General features: G+C 38.1%; 4 protein-coding genes and 2 pseudogenes across 4 annotated transcripts in view; 5 read left to right on the forward strand and 1 right to left on the reverse strand.

Moving 5' to 3' along the window:
* The window catches only part of LOC104792189 (RRP12-like protein), an 8,941-nt gene extending 5,776 nt beyond the window's left edge, over window positions 1–3,165 (forward strand). The window contains exons 10-18 of the mRNA XM_010518279.2: window positions 541–669; window positions 797–865; window positions 947–1,060; window positions 1,160–1,321; window positions 1,462–1,590; window positions 1,807–1,908; window positions 1,990–2,069; window positions 2,157–2,297; window positions 2,385–3,165. Coding sequence (XP_010516581.1) covers window positions 541–669; window positions 797–865; window positions 947–1,060; window positions 1,160–1,321; window positions 1,462–1,590; window positions 1,807–1,908; window positions 1,990–2,069; window positions 2,157–2,297; window positions 2,385–2,970 — 1,512 coding nt within the window. The 3' untranslated portion in view covers window positions 2,971–3,165. The remainder of the gene's footprint in view (window positions 1–540; window positions 670–796; window positions 866–946; window positions 1,061–1,159; window positions 1,322–1,461; window positions 1,591–1,806; window positions 1,909–1,989; window positions 2,070–2,156; window positions 2,298–2,384) is intronic.
* Window positions 4,620–7,543, forward strand: LOC104792190 (protein DETOXIFICATION 15-like). Its single transcript, XM_010518280.2, has 8 exons — window positions 4,620–4,951; window positions 5,486–6,030; window positions 6,178–6,264; window positions 6,381–6,437; window positions 6,517–6,755; window positions 6,912–7,030; window positions 7,139–7,225; window positions 7,325–7,543. The coding sequence occupies exons 1-8, from the start codon at window positions 4,703–4,705 to the stop codon at window positions 7,406–7,408; spliced, it is 1,467 nt and encodes a 488-aa protein (XP_010516582.1). The 5' UTR covers window positions 4,620–4,702; the 3' UTR covers window positions 7,409–7,543.
* On the forward strand, window positions 8,675–9,806 carry LOC104792191 (annotated as a pseudogene).
* On the forward strand, window positions 10,451–12,133 carry LOC104792192 (annotated as a pseudogene).
* LOC104792194 (aquaporin NIP2-1) lies at window positions 12,141–13,558 on the reverse strand. The gene is made up of 4 exons (XM_010518282.1): window positions 13,317–13,558; window positions 12,769–13,209; window positions 12,627–12,688; window positions 12,141–12,522 (listed from the first exon to the last, which is right to left on the reverse strand). Exons 1-4 carry the CDS (start codon window positions 13,452–13,454, stop codon window positions 12,306–12,308), a joined length of 858 nt encoding a protein of 285 aa, XP_010516584.1. The 5' UTR covers window positions 13,455–13,558; the 3' UTR covers window positions 12,141–12,305.
* Window positions 14,157–14,785, forward strand: part of LOC104792195 (pentatricopeptide repeat-containing protein At2g34400-like) — a gene marked incomplete at its 5' end in the record, with an annotated part of 2,571 nt that continues 1,942 nt past the window's right edge. Inside the window, one exon of the mRNA XM_010518283.2 lies at window positions 14,157–14,720. Coding sequence (XP_010516585.2) covers window positions 14,157–14,720 — 564 coding nt within the window. The remainder of the gene's footprint in view (window positions 14,721–14,785) is intronic.

Consider the following 14,785-nt stretch of genomic DNA (forward strand, 5'->3'; position numbering starts at 1 on the left):
TTACCTGGTTTGGATGGTCAAGAAGTTGATACCATATTTAGTTCTCTGAAGCCTGCATTGCAGGTTTGTAAATTGATCTATTGTATTGAACGATTTATTGTTCTTGGTGTGGCTGTGATTTATCTCTTACATGAAGATGAGTTTTTTTATTGAATTGTAAGAACGATGGGTATATACTAATATGGATTGTAACTGCAGGATCCTAAGGGCCTAATTCAGAAGAAAGCGTACAAAGTTCTTTCAATCATCTTGAAGGTATTACTTTCCTTGCCTGCCTTAAGATTACAATCTTCGATTTGGGCATGTATATTTATTCCTTTTGTGCATAGCTGACTGGTTCTATATTCACTAAGTGTCTAAATCTTCATCGCCTGGATGGCATGATAATATTTTGTTTGTCCATAATATATGCTTACCTTATGTTAAACAGTACATCACTGATGTTGTGTCTTAAGGTCCTTGTAAACCAATAAACTCAGCTCTCTCATTTACTAACAAATCTTGACTAATGCGTTTGGTTACAAATGCATCTGGTGCCAGAGTTCTGATGGATTTGTTTCAAAGAACCTCGAGGAGTTGCTTAACCTGATGCACAATCTATGCCATGTCTCTGCCAAGCGCCATAAACTTGATTGTTTATACTTCCTGTTAGCTCATGCATCAAGGACTGTAAGATACTAAACCTTATATAATTTATTTGTATTATGACTAAATGTATGATGACTATTGTGTAGGTTTTAGAATTATCTGGGGAAGATAGTTATCTTAGATTCTGATGATTTGTTTGCCCGTACAGGATGATTTAAAGGAGAGAAAAGACATTGTTTCTACTTTCCTACCCGAAGTTATACTTGCTTTAAAGGAGGTACGAACCATTGCTTGAAACTGATTGTGTCAAACTATGATCGTATAAATATCATTATTCAGGTCGCTGTTGTTTATGCAGGTAAATAAAAAAACAAGAACCAGAGCCTATGACGTGCTTGTTCAGATTGGTCATGCATATGCAGATGAGGAAAATGGTGGAGACAATGAGCAATTGCATGGGTACTTCAATATGGTATGTATAATCTAATCATTGTAATAATATTCTTTCAGGATCTTAGTTTTTCCTTTTTGCATCAAGATTGATTGTAGACCTCTGCTATAAACGTCGCAGGTGGTTGGTTGCTTAGCTGGGGAAAAACCTCAGATGATTAGTGCTGCTGTCAAGGGTGTAGCTCGTTTGACATATGAGTTCTCCGATCTCATAGCTAGTGCTTACAATTTGCTTCCTTCAACATTTCTTCTCCTCCAGAGAAAAAATAAAGAAATTACAAAAGTAAGTAACCTATCTTCCCTTTCAAGAGGCCACATCTTTATGTTGCTGCATGTTAGCCATTCGTCTCACTTGTTTATCAGTGAGACAGACATACTGAACTGTTTTCCTTAAACATACAACCAATCTATTTTTGGAAACAGGCAAATTTAGGCTTGTTGAAGGTTTTGGTGGCTAAATCACCCGTTGAAGGACTACACGCAAACTTAAAAAGCATGGTTGAAGGCTTATTAAAGTGGCCAGAAGGAACGAAAAACCTTTTCAAAGCAAAGGTGTGTTTCTAATACCCACTTTCTATACAGTATGCCCAACATGACATCTTTGGTAACTAAAATGTGAATTTCACATCTCACACAACTTGGACGCACACATTTATACTTGTTGAGCTTTCTAGTGTATATACTTTGTTACTTAGCGGCAGGATATATATAGGATTTGATTCTGCGGATTCTTGCCCCTTTTTGAAGAGTCATGTTGGTATAATTTAGGTGAGGCTTCTGTTGGAGATGCTCATTAAGAAATGTGGCACGGAAGCTGTCAGGTCTGTCATGCCTGAGGAACATATGAAACTCCTGACGAACATACGAAAGGTTAATAATGTTCAAAGTTGTCTACATTGCAGTGCCTCTGTTATGTTATACACTCATACATTTTGTCTTGGTTCATCTCAGATCAAGGAACGTAAAGAGAAAAAATATGCAGCTGGTTCTGACATAAGTAAATCGCAGCATTCAAAAGATACTTCATCAAAGTACCTTACCAACTCAATCGACAGATGGTCTCATAGAAGTGTCTGAGTGGTCAAGTACTAATTTGTTTTTGAATTTGTGTCTTCCAGGGTTAGCCGGTGGAATGATACCAAGATATTTTCTGATTTTGATGATGAATACGAGGACAGCGATGGAGACGACATGGATGCAGAGTCTCATGGCCGTAGCAAGGCTTCCTCTTTATTAAAATTCAAGGCATCCGTTTTAAGGTTGGTTGTTATTTACACATTTTGGCAATGATCTTGTCTTGCTATGCTTTTGGATCTATAAACTAACATGTTAGCGACGTATTACAGATCCAAGAAAAGTCGGAACCAGAGTCATCTTGAAGTGGATGAGTCGGATGATGAACCGCTTGACTTAATGGATCGGTACAAAACGAGATTAGCTCTTCGGTCAAGTGAATTTCGCAAACGGGAAGATGACTCGGATGAAGAAGCAGAGTTTGATGAGGAAGGGCGGCTAGTCATTCGTGAAGGAGGGAGGGCTAAAAGGAAGGAAATATCTGATGCAGATTCAGATGCCAAAAGTAGCAAAGGTAGCCGTTTCTCTGGAAACTCATCCAGGAAGAACCAAAAGCGGATGAAGACATCAGAGTCTGGATACTCTTACACAGGAAAAGAGTATGCAAGCAAAAAGGCAAGTGGTGATCTTAGGAGGAAAGATAAGGTTGAACCGTATGCATACTGGCCACTTGATCGCAAGATGATGAGCCGTAGACCAGAGCAGCGGGCAGTTGCAGTCAGAGGTATGTCAAGTGTGGTCAAGATGGCAAAGAGGATGGAAGGGAAGAGTACTGCAGAAGCACTTGCAACTACCAAGTTCAAAAAATTCAAGAGGAGTGGTCAAAAGAAATCTGCTGGGAAGAAGAAAAACAAGTAAACAAGTGGCATAGGCTCCTCACCCATGTTTTAAGATATCAGACAAACAATAGCTTATTTAGAAAGCACATTTTTGACTGCTGAAACTTTAAAGACCTTTGTCCATGTCATATTGTAATCAGGTTTTGAATTATGGTTTTCAGAGCTGATACATCAAAGAGAGAAATTTTATCAACGTCAGTTCCGGATTGTTCTTTTCATTTGTTCCATCTCAACCAGAGTAGTTATGAGCAACATCGGGATACGTCCTTCCCTTATTTATTGAAGACATAATTACTAGCATGACAGTCGCAAATTTTAATACATATTACCCGCATAACTGAGAGACATCATCTACTAGCATGATGCTCGTAACTGTGAGAATGGGCAGGTTGTCCATAGTCTGTCCATGTCAAATTCATTTCTGGGGGACCAGGGTCTATAACCGGAAATGAACTCCTAGAGGATCAGGGTCTACTCGTTAGTAGCATCAATAGAGTTTTGTAACATGTTAAACAAGGATTGAACTCCTAGAGGATCTTTTTCTTTTGTCACTAGGGAACTAACACAGCAAGAACATAGTTTTGAAATCAGTTTAAGGTTTGCCTTTGATGTGGGATGATGCTTCCTCTGAATTTTAGCTAAACCATATCTTTATACTTTTTTTTTTTTTTTTTTTTTTTTTTTTTTTTTTTTAATACCAAAGTNAGAACACACTGATGATATCCCACAATCACATCATCAACCATCTTTAACGATAAAAAGTAAACACACGCCGCTAATTTTCAATTCACAAACACCGCTCACCCTCAGCTCTTTGTTCTTTGTTCTTTGTTCTTTTTCTTCTTTCTTGATAGGATCTTTCTTTTTGGTTGGTTGGTGACCAATTATCTCAAGGCAATCTTGTAGTATAAGCAATGTTCGGAAGCATAATTTTCACTAGAAAAGATAGAACCTATTTTCTTAGTTCTAGAGACTAGAGACTTTGATGCCAATGAGAAATACCCAATCCTTATGCATATATAGTAATAGTCTTAAATTTAGTTCTCAAAGCGAGACTTTGTTGCTTCCAATTACTAGATCACCAACGTAGGACTTAATCAAGTTCTTAAGGAATTTTCTTATAAGTCGATCGAACTTTATATACAAAATATCGTTTGAAGTTTGTTATTAATGTTTACGAACGGATCGGATATGCATCACTAATTTTTGGCTTAGACACTTAAAACAACAATTTTCACGTCGTAGTTATATCACAGTCACAACACATATTAGAAATGCATTCTGATGATTTCCTGTAACGATACATCACATACATAAATAAGAGAAACTCGCGTAATTTTCCAGTCTTTAACGTATTTTCCAGTCTTTAACGTATACGAACTCTTCTATGTCTAACACCGCCTAATATTTTTACCAACTAGATAAAAAAAGAACAAAACTACCATCCGGACGTAACATGCATTACTTTCATTAATTGGTAACAAAAAGATGCCACCAAGGCACCACCAATGGTGAGATGGCTTCATCTCCCTATAAACTTTTATGGAAGTTCCCACTGTAATAGAGACACGTAGACACATAAGGTCACATGTAATTGTCTACTCTATAGCCCTTTTTTTTTTCTTTTTTTCTTTATTGTCTCCTTAACCTTAAAAAGACAATAAAAACACACTAATCCATCAAAACGCGAAGCCCCAAAAGACAAGGATAAGAGAGACAAGTGCTTTGCTCACCCTCTCTGAAACAAAGCAATGATGAGAGAGGAGAGAGAGGATACGTTGTCGTGGCCTCTGATAGGAGAGAAAGAGAAGAGAAGTAGATTAGTAAAGGAGGAAGTGAAGAAGCAGCTACTCTTGTCTGGGCCACTAATTGCAGTGAGTCTTCTTCAGTTTTCTCTACAAATAATCTCAGTCATGTTCGTAGGACATCTTGGCTCTCTATCTCTCTCCGCCGCCTCCATTGCCACCTCTTTCGCCTCCGTCACCGGCTTCACATTCCTCGTCAGTTTTATTCTTCTATGAATCCTCCTCGCTCTCTCTCTCTCTCTCTCTATATATATATATATATCATATCATTCTACTCTTTTACTACAAAGTTATTTAGATGAAATAATTTTTATTAAAGATTTACCGGTAGTTCGGGTATCTATGGTCTAAACGGATAAAATCAAAATTCTCTAGAACCCTTATACTTAAAATCTGCTTAAGCAAGTATAATAATTTACTTATTTTTAAACATACAGTTTACGGTTGATTGGGTGATATTATTTTCTCCTGTATTATAAAATATATATATATATACCTTTAAAAATAGTTTTTTTTTTCGGAAAATACCATATTTAGTTTTTTTTTTCAAAATTACCACAAAATACATTTTTGGAAAAACAAATCATGCTTTTGTTCATTTCTGCTACCCCCACATGTCTACATAAAAAGTAATGATATAGACAGTCCAAATTTACAATCAATTGATAATTCTGAGCGTTTACTTGTCATGCAAGAAATCTGATCATAAAACTATTCACCTTTGAACAGATGGGAACAGCTAGTGCGTTGGACACAGTTTGTGGCCAGTCGTACGGATCAAAAATGTACGGACTGTTAGGCATACAGATGCAAAGAGCAATGCTTGTTCTTACACTTTTCTCTGTTCCTCTTTCCATCATTTGGGCCAACACAGAGCACTTCCTCGTCTTCTTCGGCCAAGACAAATCTATTTCACACCTATCTGGCTCTTACGCCAGATTCATAATCCCTAGCATCTTCGCCTACGGTCCTCTTCAATGTGTCAACAGGTTTTTGCAGGCGCAGAACAATGTGTTTCCTGTTGTGATCTCTTCTGGAGTCACCACTTGTCTTCACGTGATCATCTGTTGGCTCTTGGTATTGAAGTCTGGTTTAGGGTTTAAAGGAGCTGCTGTGGCGAATGCCATATCGTACTGGCTTAATGTTATTCTCTTGTCGTGTTACGTCAAGTTTTCGCCTTCGTGCTCACTGACCTGGACCGGTTTCTCTAAGGAGGCTCGGCGTGATATCATCCCTTTTATGAAGCTAGCTATTCCTTCTGCAATGATGGTTTGGTAAGTCCGAAAACAAAATGCCTACCATCAAGGCATCAGTATCTATATCTAGACCTAGTTGAGATTTGGTAAATCTGGCTTCTCTTAATTAGTATCCATGTAAAGTACCTTTATTTTATTTTATTTTGGTGATGTTGTTTTGAGCAGCTTAGAGATGTGGTCCTTTGAGCTTTTGGTGCTCTCGTCAGGACTTCTTCCGAACCCGGTTCTAGAAACTTCTGTTCTTGCAATCTGGTAAGAACAATACATTTGTTACGTACACTAGTGAATATTTTTATCTCTTTGTCATAATTCAGAAACCAAATAGAGTTATTATCTAGTGACTGAATTTGATAAGAAAATATATGCAGCCTTAATACATCAGGAACAGTCTGGATGATCCCGTTTGGCCTAAGTGGCGCCGCAAGGTCAGTAATAAGACTAGTAATATAATATAACCAAATTATGTATAACCTCAATATCACCGTTAAGTTTCCAAATCCGCAGCACAAGGGTGTCAAATGAGTTAGGAGCAGGGAATCCGAAAGGGGCAAAACTTGCCGTTCGCGTGGTCCTGAGCTTTTCCGTTGTAGAAAGTATACTAGTTGGATCGGTTTTGATACTGATACGGAAGGTCTGGGGATTCGCTTACAGTAATGACCCGGAAGTAGTCAGACATGTAGCCTCGATGTTGCCGATTCTTGCCTTAGGTCACTCCCTAGACAGCTTCCAAAGCGTTCTTTCAGGTTATATCTTCACTCAAATTTCTATACTACTCAAAGCTTTCTTTGCATGCAAGTAAATGCAAACTACCCTAGCTGCAAGCACCATTCTGGTTTTGGAACTCGGTTGAAACCGGTTATGTTGTTTGTTTATTGTATATTTTTTTTTCCGGTTAAAAGGGGTTGCTAGAGGATATGGATGGCAGAAGATAGGAGCGTTCGTGAACCTTGGATCATATTATCTTGTCGGAGTTCCGTTCGGTTTGTTACTTGGTTTTCACTTTCACGTCGGTGGTCGGGTAAATTTTATGACCCAACTCATAATTCTCTCTTTAACTCATTTAGCTCCAGTCAACTTATTACAAAGTTTAACATATATTAACAACACCACAAATTTTGATTTGAAGGGGCTTTGGTTGGGAATTATATGTGCACTCGTCGTTCAAGGTCTATGTCTTTCCCTCATCACCTTTTTTACAAATTGGGATGAAGAGGTAAGAAACTGTATATAGTAAATCCTTTTTTTAATTACAACTTACAATGCTTTCGTGCTGCGACTTTGATTGTTTCTAATTTGTTCATTTACTCTATAGGTCAAGAAAGCTACAAGCCGAATTGAGTCTTCTTCAGATGTGAAGGAATTTTCAGCAAACAATGGGTCAATTACTGTTTCTTGAGAGGCAGAACCGACCCAAAACTATATAAATGATGTCTAAAACCTTTAAAAGAAATGTTGCCTCTGTATGCAGCTTGATTAAAGAAAACTAAATTTGTGTGGATTTTGAAAAATGTAACTGATGGGGTTTGATCAATCTTCAACAAAAATGACAAAACTATGAAAGATAGAGATTAGAGTTAATGTCCAGTGGACCAGTACTGGTATGGGATATGCACTCTTTTAACATAGATACTCTTTTAACAGTCCGATACTCCGAAGAAACATTTTTTTTAGCATATTTTTTTTTGCAACCGCTACTCAAAACACATTGTTGGGTCCGCCTCGATGTACGTAACTCGATCTTAATACACGAAACTAGATATTGACCCGCGGTACACCACGAGACTATTTTTTTATAACAGAATGTAATTTATTTTATAGATTAACTATATATATAATTAATATTTAATTTGTATTTTTAAAAAATATAGATATATTAGTTAGTGGAAATTAGAAAGTATTTTGTTAATAGTATAGAATTCCTGCGTGTACTAAAAGTAGGAATGTTATATCCACTGCTAATATTTAACTATGTATGTTTTGTTCATATATTTATAGAAAAATAGATGTTATATTCATAAAATGTAAACAAACTAATAAACTAATTCACCCGTGGTTCAACCGGTCCGACTAATTGACCCAACAACCCGAAAGACTTCTGGTTCACCTTCCGGTCTGGTTTTAAAAACATTGTCGTTTATTGATTAGACCGATTGTTTAGAAAATGTCTGTATGGAGAAAATATTGTTTTGGAAAATTGGAAATTTAATATTAATTAAATTAATTATAATTTTAATACTTAATGTTAAAGGGAGTGGTTCCTATTGTTTTAGAAATTTTATTAGAATAGAAAATCTTGTTTCCAAAAATCAAAACTTAATATTAATTAATTAAATAAAAACAAATTAATAATTAATTTTAATGGCATGCTAAATGTGTTTAAAAATGTATATATAGATTTACTAGCAAACACATCATCACTTTTAATAGTATATATAAACTAATTGGATACAAATTTTTTTTAATATATATATGACATAGTTGATATTTTAGTTTTTTTTTTTAAAACTAACACATTTTAAACCTTTTTGTCATCCTCAAAATATTTTGAGATACTACTAATTAGGGTTTAATCAAAAGATTAGGGTTCACTTTGACGGCCTCACGGGATTTTTGGATTTAAGATCATCAGCCACTGTTGTTGAACGTAAAAAAAAAAAAAGTGATGGTGAGAATAATAATGAGCAGCAGAGTTCTCAAATTCTCAAAACCCAAGTTTTGGTTGGCGACGCAGAGTTCTTCATCAAGCCGTTGCTTCAATTCACTAGCCCAGTCTCATACTCACATCACAAAGACGATACTCACCTCCTCTCGTCGTCATAACCTCTTAACACGGCACACTACTTTTCAAAATCGAAGCTTTATTAAATGGAGAAGTGTTTCTTCACTTGCTCAGATGGCTAATGATGATCAATCCGCGACGATTGAGTCATTTGATGCTTTTTGTAAAGAAGGGAAATTTAAAGAAGCCATTGAAGTTGTTGAGACATTGGAGGACGAGGGACATGTTGTGGATTCGCCTAGGCTTTTAGGGTTAGCTAAACTATGCGGTGAAGCAGAGGCTTTGGAAGAAGCTAGGCTTGTTCATGACTTCATCACTCCTTTAGATGTTAGTACTTACCACACGCTGATCGAAATGTATTCTGGTTGTGGATCCGCTGATGAATCTTTGTTGGATTCATGGAGATTTAGAGCTAGGAGACAGGTTTGCTGAGTTAGCGAAGAAACTAGATGCCACTAGAATGAAGAAAGAGTCAAATGCAGGTCTTGTAGCAGAAAAAGCATCAGACGCTGCAAAGGAGGAAATAAAGGAACTGCGACGTCGTCGGATGACGATAAAAGAGCGGATGATGGCTTCGCCACCTGATTTTAAAGAAGGAGATACTTCACATCCAGAGGGTGACAAAATCGTTGCTGCACTGAGGAGTTTGAAAGCGCACATGTTAGATATGGGTTTTGTCCCTGCGATTCGAGTTTGTTATGAAACAGTGGAAGAAGAGGAAAAAGAGGAACAACTTCTTCTTGGATGCACCAAGCTCGCCGTAGCTTACGCATTGCTTAAATCACATGCTCGGAGAGATGTAACTGTTATGAAAAACATCCGCACCTGCGTTGATAGCCACAATACATTTAAGATGATCTCAGAGATCACTGGCAGAACACTGATACAGCGAGATGAAAAGAGATTCCACCATTACAGAAACGGTGTCTGCTCCTGCGGAGATTACTGGTAAGCTCTATGGTTCTTCAAAACCTATCATCTCCTCAACCTCATTAATTTTTTTTTAGCAACTTTCTAGAATATGACTGAATGTTTCTTTCCCAGTATATATATGAGTTGGAAAAAGTAGTTCAATATTTAGCGTCTCAATCAATGCTCGAAACAAAACAATGAATACTCAACAAAATAGTTTGTCACTGTAACAATGGTGACTTTGCCATTTTACTCCACAAGATTCGATTGGTTAAATGTCAACATGGTCATCCTCTCATATAATATATCTGAGATGGCTTGTTGTAATAAACTTCAAAGAAATTACAGAGAAGGAGATGAAAGTAGGCTGGTATGAGCTATCTAAAAGAATGGACTCATCAGGACTAACTGGATACAGAAGGTAAAGCAGATATGAGACACACATGGGCTGAAGGAAACAACGTTGAGGTCCCTGACATAGTATTAATTAAAAAAAAATTAAAAACTCAGATAGTCCTGACGTGCAAGTCATATACATAAACATTAGGGTCTGACGTCTAGGATACTCTGTTCTCCTTCTATCTCTCAATCTCTCCTTCGAGCAGCTTCCCACAATATTGCAATCAAAAATCTTAAACGAAAAGTCAACTTTTAGACTACAAAACTTTGGAGTATCGTGTTGAGGAGCCCACAACGAAGTTCAGGCCCAATTAAAGCCCACCAACTGAAGAGGCAACCACCGTGGTTTAAGCCGACAACACGACGGTATCAAGCTGTTTTTAGGAGACTGTGTAGTGAGAGGGTTTGTGTTGTCTCTTTTTTAAGCTATAGTTAGAAGCTTTCCTTCATCATCAAGTTTTGTTCTTTTGCATGTTTTAATCAATGGAATCAGAATCATCATCATTATCATCATCATCAGACGACAACCACAATTCGCCTCCCGCCGCAAATCTCCACCGCCGAAGGTTGGCTATGGATACGGATTCATCTTCTTCCTCTTCTGCTACATTGGAATCTTCCGCGAAACCGAGCACCGTGGGAGACAATGACGAGCTTTCTTTAGGAAATTTCGGAACAATTGAGAGCGATGCCGATGCAACTGACTCCGGAAGCAGCCTAATCGACCCAGTTCCGGTAAAAGGAGAAGACTTTGAAGTAATTGAATCGGGTCGGGTTGACCCGTTTACAGCAACCACCTTGAATGATGAACGTGGTGAGTATTATATTAGACCGGAACCTACTTCTACGGATTGGTCTTTGACAGGACTAGTGATCAGGTCAATCGGGTTTCAAGTTAGTTTGATGATTAGCTTTATAAGGTTTCCTCCATTGTTAATTCATAGCTGCTTGAGCTTTGTTTCTGATCCCTATGGAACAGTGAGGCGTGGTAGACGCTTTTTAGTATCTAGGATTGTAGAGTTATGTGACTCGGGGTTAGAAGATGATAAGCTTGTGTTGGAGGTTGTGCGTAGGTTAGCATGGGGTTTATTGTGGGCTGTTTACGTGGGGATCATGTTGTTTGCCTTGTTGGTCTCTGCGTTTATGATTAGCGGGTTTGTGATAACTCATTTGGCTCATGAACCACTTGTAATCAAAGAGAGCTTGAATTTTGATTACACTAAGAGTAGTCCAGAAGCTTATGTGCCCTTAAGCTCATGTGCTGGTGTGGCAAGTGATTCGAGTATCGAAACCGAGAAGATCAGAGGCTTGAAGGATAAGACAGTAATCACTGTCTCGATGACATTTCCTGAGTCCGAGTACAACAAAAATCTTGGGATGTTTCAGCTTCGAGTGGACTTTTTATCCGCTAGTGGTCAAATACTTGCTAGTTCAAGGCGGCCATGTATGATAAGATTCAGAAGCGAGCCTATACGTCTTGTCCAGACTTTCCTAAAGATTGCTCCGCTTGTCACTGGCTATGTCTCTGAAATCCAAACCTTGGACTTGAAGCTCAAAGGCTTTGTCGAAAAGGACATTAGTACTACTGCTTGCTTGAAGATAATGATTGAACAACGTGCAGAGTTTCGTCTTGGAGCAGGTATTCCAGAGATTTACGATGCATCTCTGTTGCTTGAATCTGAACTTCCTTTCTTCAAAAGGTTCATATGGAACTGGAGGAGAACTCTATTCGTGTGGATCAGCATGATTTTGTTCATTATGGAATTGTTTTTCGCCTTGGTTTGCTTCATACAGCTGATCATCCCAAGAACAAGCCAGAGAACACAACAAAGATAGAACACATTCCATCAACAAGAACTCCAATCTTGACGATCTGGCTGGTTCACTGGTGGTTATAACAGTAATTACACTTACTGTAACTTTAGCTTCTTCATAAGTGTTCCATAGCGTTTCTCAATCAAAATTGTAATATCTTGTCTGCTAATCAAAGTCAAATTGTCAATATATATGGTCTTGAATTATTCTTGAGAGTCACAAAGATACAAACTTCTCATTTTATTTACAGTTTACTTACACATTACACATATGCTTTACTTTACAACCAATTTGTGTTGATGATGTTTTGTTACAATGAGAATGAAGAGCAGTGAACAGGTTTGAAGATACAAGAATGAGGATTGACCTTAAAGATTTATCTACATAATCACAGAGGAAGATCGGTAACTCGTTTATGAGAAGACCCTGTCTTGGAGAACTCAGGCTCTGCGATCTGTATAGACGGTAACATTTTATGAATCAAGGCCCCAGAGACAGCACCAAGTGTTGGAGCTAGCAAGTATATCCAGATTCCTTTGTAACATCCCCACACTAGTGCAGGCCCTATGCTTCTTGCTGGATTCATCGATGCTCCTGATACCTCTCTGTAAAATGAAAATTTGGATTGTTCCCATTGGTTAGCCAAAAATTTCTTACCACTGAAATTTTTTTGCTTGCAGAGAGATTGAGGGGGAAAAGCGAAAATTACCCGGCAAAGATAACATTAAGTGTGACGGCTGCCCCAATGATTAACCCCTCTAGTTCCTTAGTCTGCAAGATTTATCAATGTTAGGATTGAACTTTATATATATCATTTGATCAAGAAATGTTGTTGCTTATTGATCGCTTACTGTTCTCTTGGAGGTTGTGACGGCACAGACGACTAACATGAGGAAGCCGGTAATGATGAACTCCATAACGAATGCTTGGAGATCAGACCCAGAGGGAGATGCGCCGAGGAAGACATCATGCTTCTTGCTGCACACATCGTTGTTCAAATCAAACAGAAGACGCAGAGTCGCAGAGGCCAAGGTTGATCCGATGACTTGAACAGTTATGTAGGCCGGGACTTGATACAGAGGGAATCTTTTGGAAGATGCTAAGGCAAGAGTGACAGCGGGATTGAAATGTGCCGAGATGTGGCCGAGACAGTAAACAAGAACCATAATCACTATACCCCAAACTACTGCAATGCCCACAAGAGTCACTACGTTGTGGTGTTGAGCATTCACAGCAATAGCGGCACAACCCGCAAATATCAGGTAATAAGTTCCCACGAGTTCTGTTATAAGCTGCAGATCAAAATTGTTCACCAGTTAACACGAAAACATGAAAAGCCTATGGAGTAAAAGAGAAGCTTTGAAGAGTGAATTAAGCTGTTGTTCACCAATTTACTAACCTTTTGCAAGAAATGGACAGAAATCAATGGCGAGAATGATGACTCTTTTTGGTTAGAAGTGTCTGCAACAGAAGAATCTTGGATGTTGAGCACAACAACATTACCATGATTGCTTTTGGTCACTGATATGTCATCCATTTGTCTTTTTGTTATATTTTGTCTACTCAATCTAAGAAATAGAAAGAAGGAAAAGAGACTGTAAAGCTTTGATTGATGTTTGAAGTTTTGTGTTTGGAAAGATCATAAAGAGGTTTATGTCTTTTTATAGTTTCCTCTACCCAAAACCAAATAAGAAAGAAAACAAAGTGAACCAAAGTCAAACTTTGCTTTTTTTAGCAACTTGCTAAAGCATCATTTGCTTATTTGGTGTATAATTTTCTTTTAAATAAAATAAAAGCTCAAATACTGCTTAATTGCAGCAGATGGTTTTGAAGAGCAAAAGACGCACATGTCGACGCCCAATAGATAATGTTATTTGATGTTAAGAAACAGTCAAAACCAGCTCTAGTTCTCTCGGTTAGGATACCTGCTGTTTTATGTGTGTCTCCAGTTTTGTTGGTTTAGGATTTACATGACATACACGCACCAACTTAATAAAAGAATTGCTTATTGTGCAGCTTACTCATAGGATAATGCTAGTTGAACTATTAGTTTATGAAATGTTAGAATTATCTGGGATCAAATCCATAAGCTTTATTACATGTGATTAAACTAATTTCATGAGGTCGACTTAAAAAAACGAATTAAACCCGAATCCGAACCTTAACCCAAACCCATATCCGAAACAGAACCTAAAACCTGTATTATTAATTCAGTTAGTGTCTGTCACATGTGAGTTAACTGCAAATGCTCATCAAACCAGAGAAACTAGCGTTCTCCATTTGCCGCCAAATTTCTCAATTCAAACCTAAACAATTCGAGGAAGCACGACGCGGATGCGGCGATCTTGAGAGGGACTTTATATTCCTGTTGAAAAAATGCATCTCCGTCAACCAATTGCGAGAGATTCAAACCCAGATGACGCTTCACTCCGTCGAGAAACCCAATTTCTTGATCCCCAGGGCCGTCGAGCTTGGGGACTTGAGTTACGCTTCTTTTCTCTTATCCGTCACGGAAGAACCCAACAACCACTCTTTCAATTACATGATCCGTGGCTTGACTAACACTTGGCATGATCACGGAGCTGCTCTGTCTCTGTATCGCCGCATGAAGTTCTCTGGGTTAAAGCCTGATAATTTCACTTATAATTTCGTTTTCATCGCTTGTGGGAAGCTTGAGGAGATAGGGGTTGGTAGATCTGTTCATTCCTCGTTGTTCAAAGTCGGGTTGGAAAGAGACGTTCATATAAATCATTCTTTGATTATCATGTATGCCAAATGTGGTTTAGTGGGTTATGCCCGGAAGGTGTTCGATGAAATTACTGAGAGAGTTACGGTGTCTTGGAACTCGATGATATCTGGGTATTCTGA

The sequence above is a fragment of the Camelina sativa genome, chromosome 6 (assembly GCF_000633955.1).
Source record: "Camelina sativa cultivar DH55 chromosome 6, Cs, whole genome shotgun sequence".
NCBI classification, from domain to species: Eukaryota; Viridiplantae; Streptophyta; class Magnoliopsida; order Brassicales; family Brassicaceae; genus Camelina; species Camelina sativa.

Excerpts from the sequence above, each read along its gene's own strand:
- LOC104792190 (XM_010518280.2), top strand. The coding sequence starts at position 4,703 with ATGATGAGAGAGGAGAGAGAGGATACGTTGTCGTGGCCTCTGATAGGA. Across the intron at positions 6,265-6,380 it reads ACTTCTGTTCTTGCAATCTG|CCTTAATACATCAGGAACAG; the intron begins GTAAGAACAATA and ends AAATATATGCAG. Across the intron at positions 6,438-6,516 it reads GGCCTAAGTGGCGCCGCAAG|CACAAGGGTGTCAAATGAGT; the intron begins GTCAGTAATAAG and ends CCAAATCCGCAG.
- LOC104792194 (XM_010518282.1), bottom strand. The coding sequence starts at position 13,454 with ATGGATGACATATCAGTGACCAAAAGCAATCATGGTAATGTTGTTGTG. Across the intron at positions 12,689-12,768 it reads TCACAACCTCCAAGAGAACA|ACTAAGGAACTAGAGGGGTT; the intron begins GTAAGCGATCAA and ends TAAATCTTGCAG. Across the intron at positions 12,523-12,626 it reads CTTAATGTTATCTTTGCCGG|AGAGGTATCAGGAGCATCGA; the intron begins GTAATTTTCGCT and ends TTCATTTTACAG.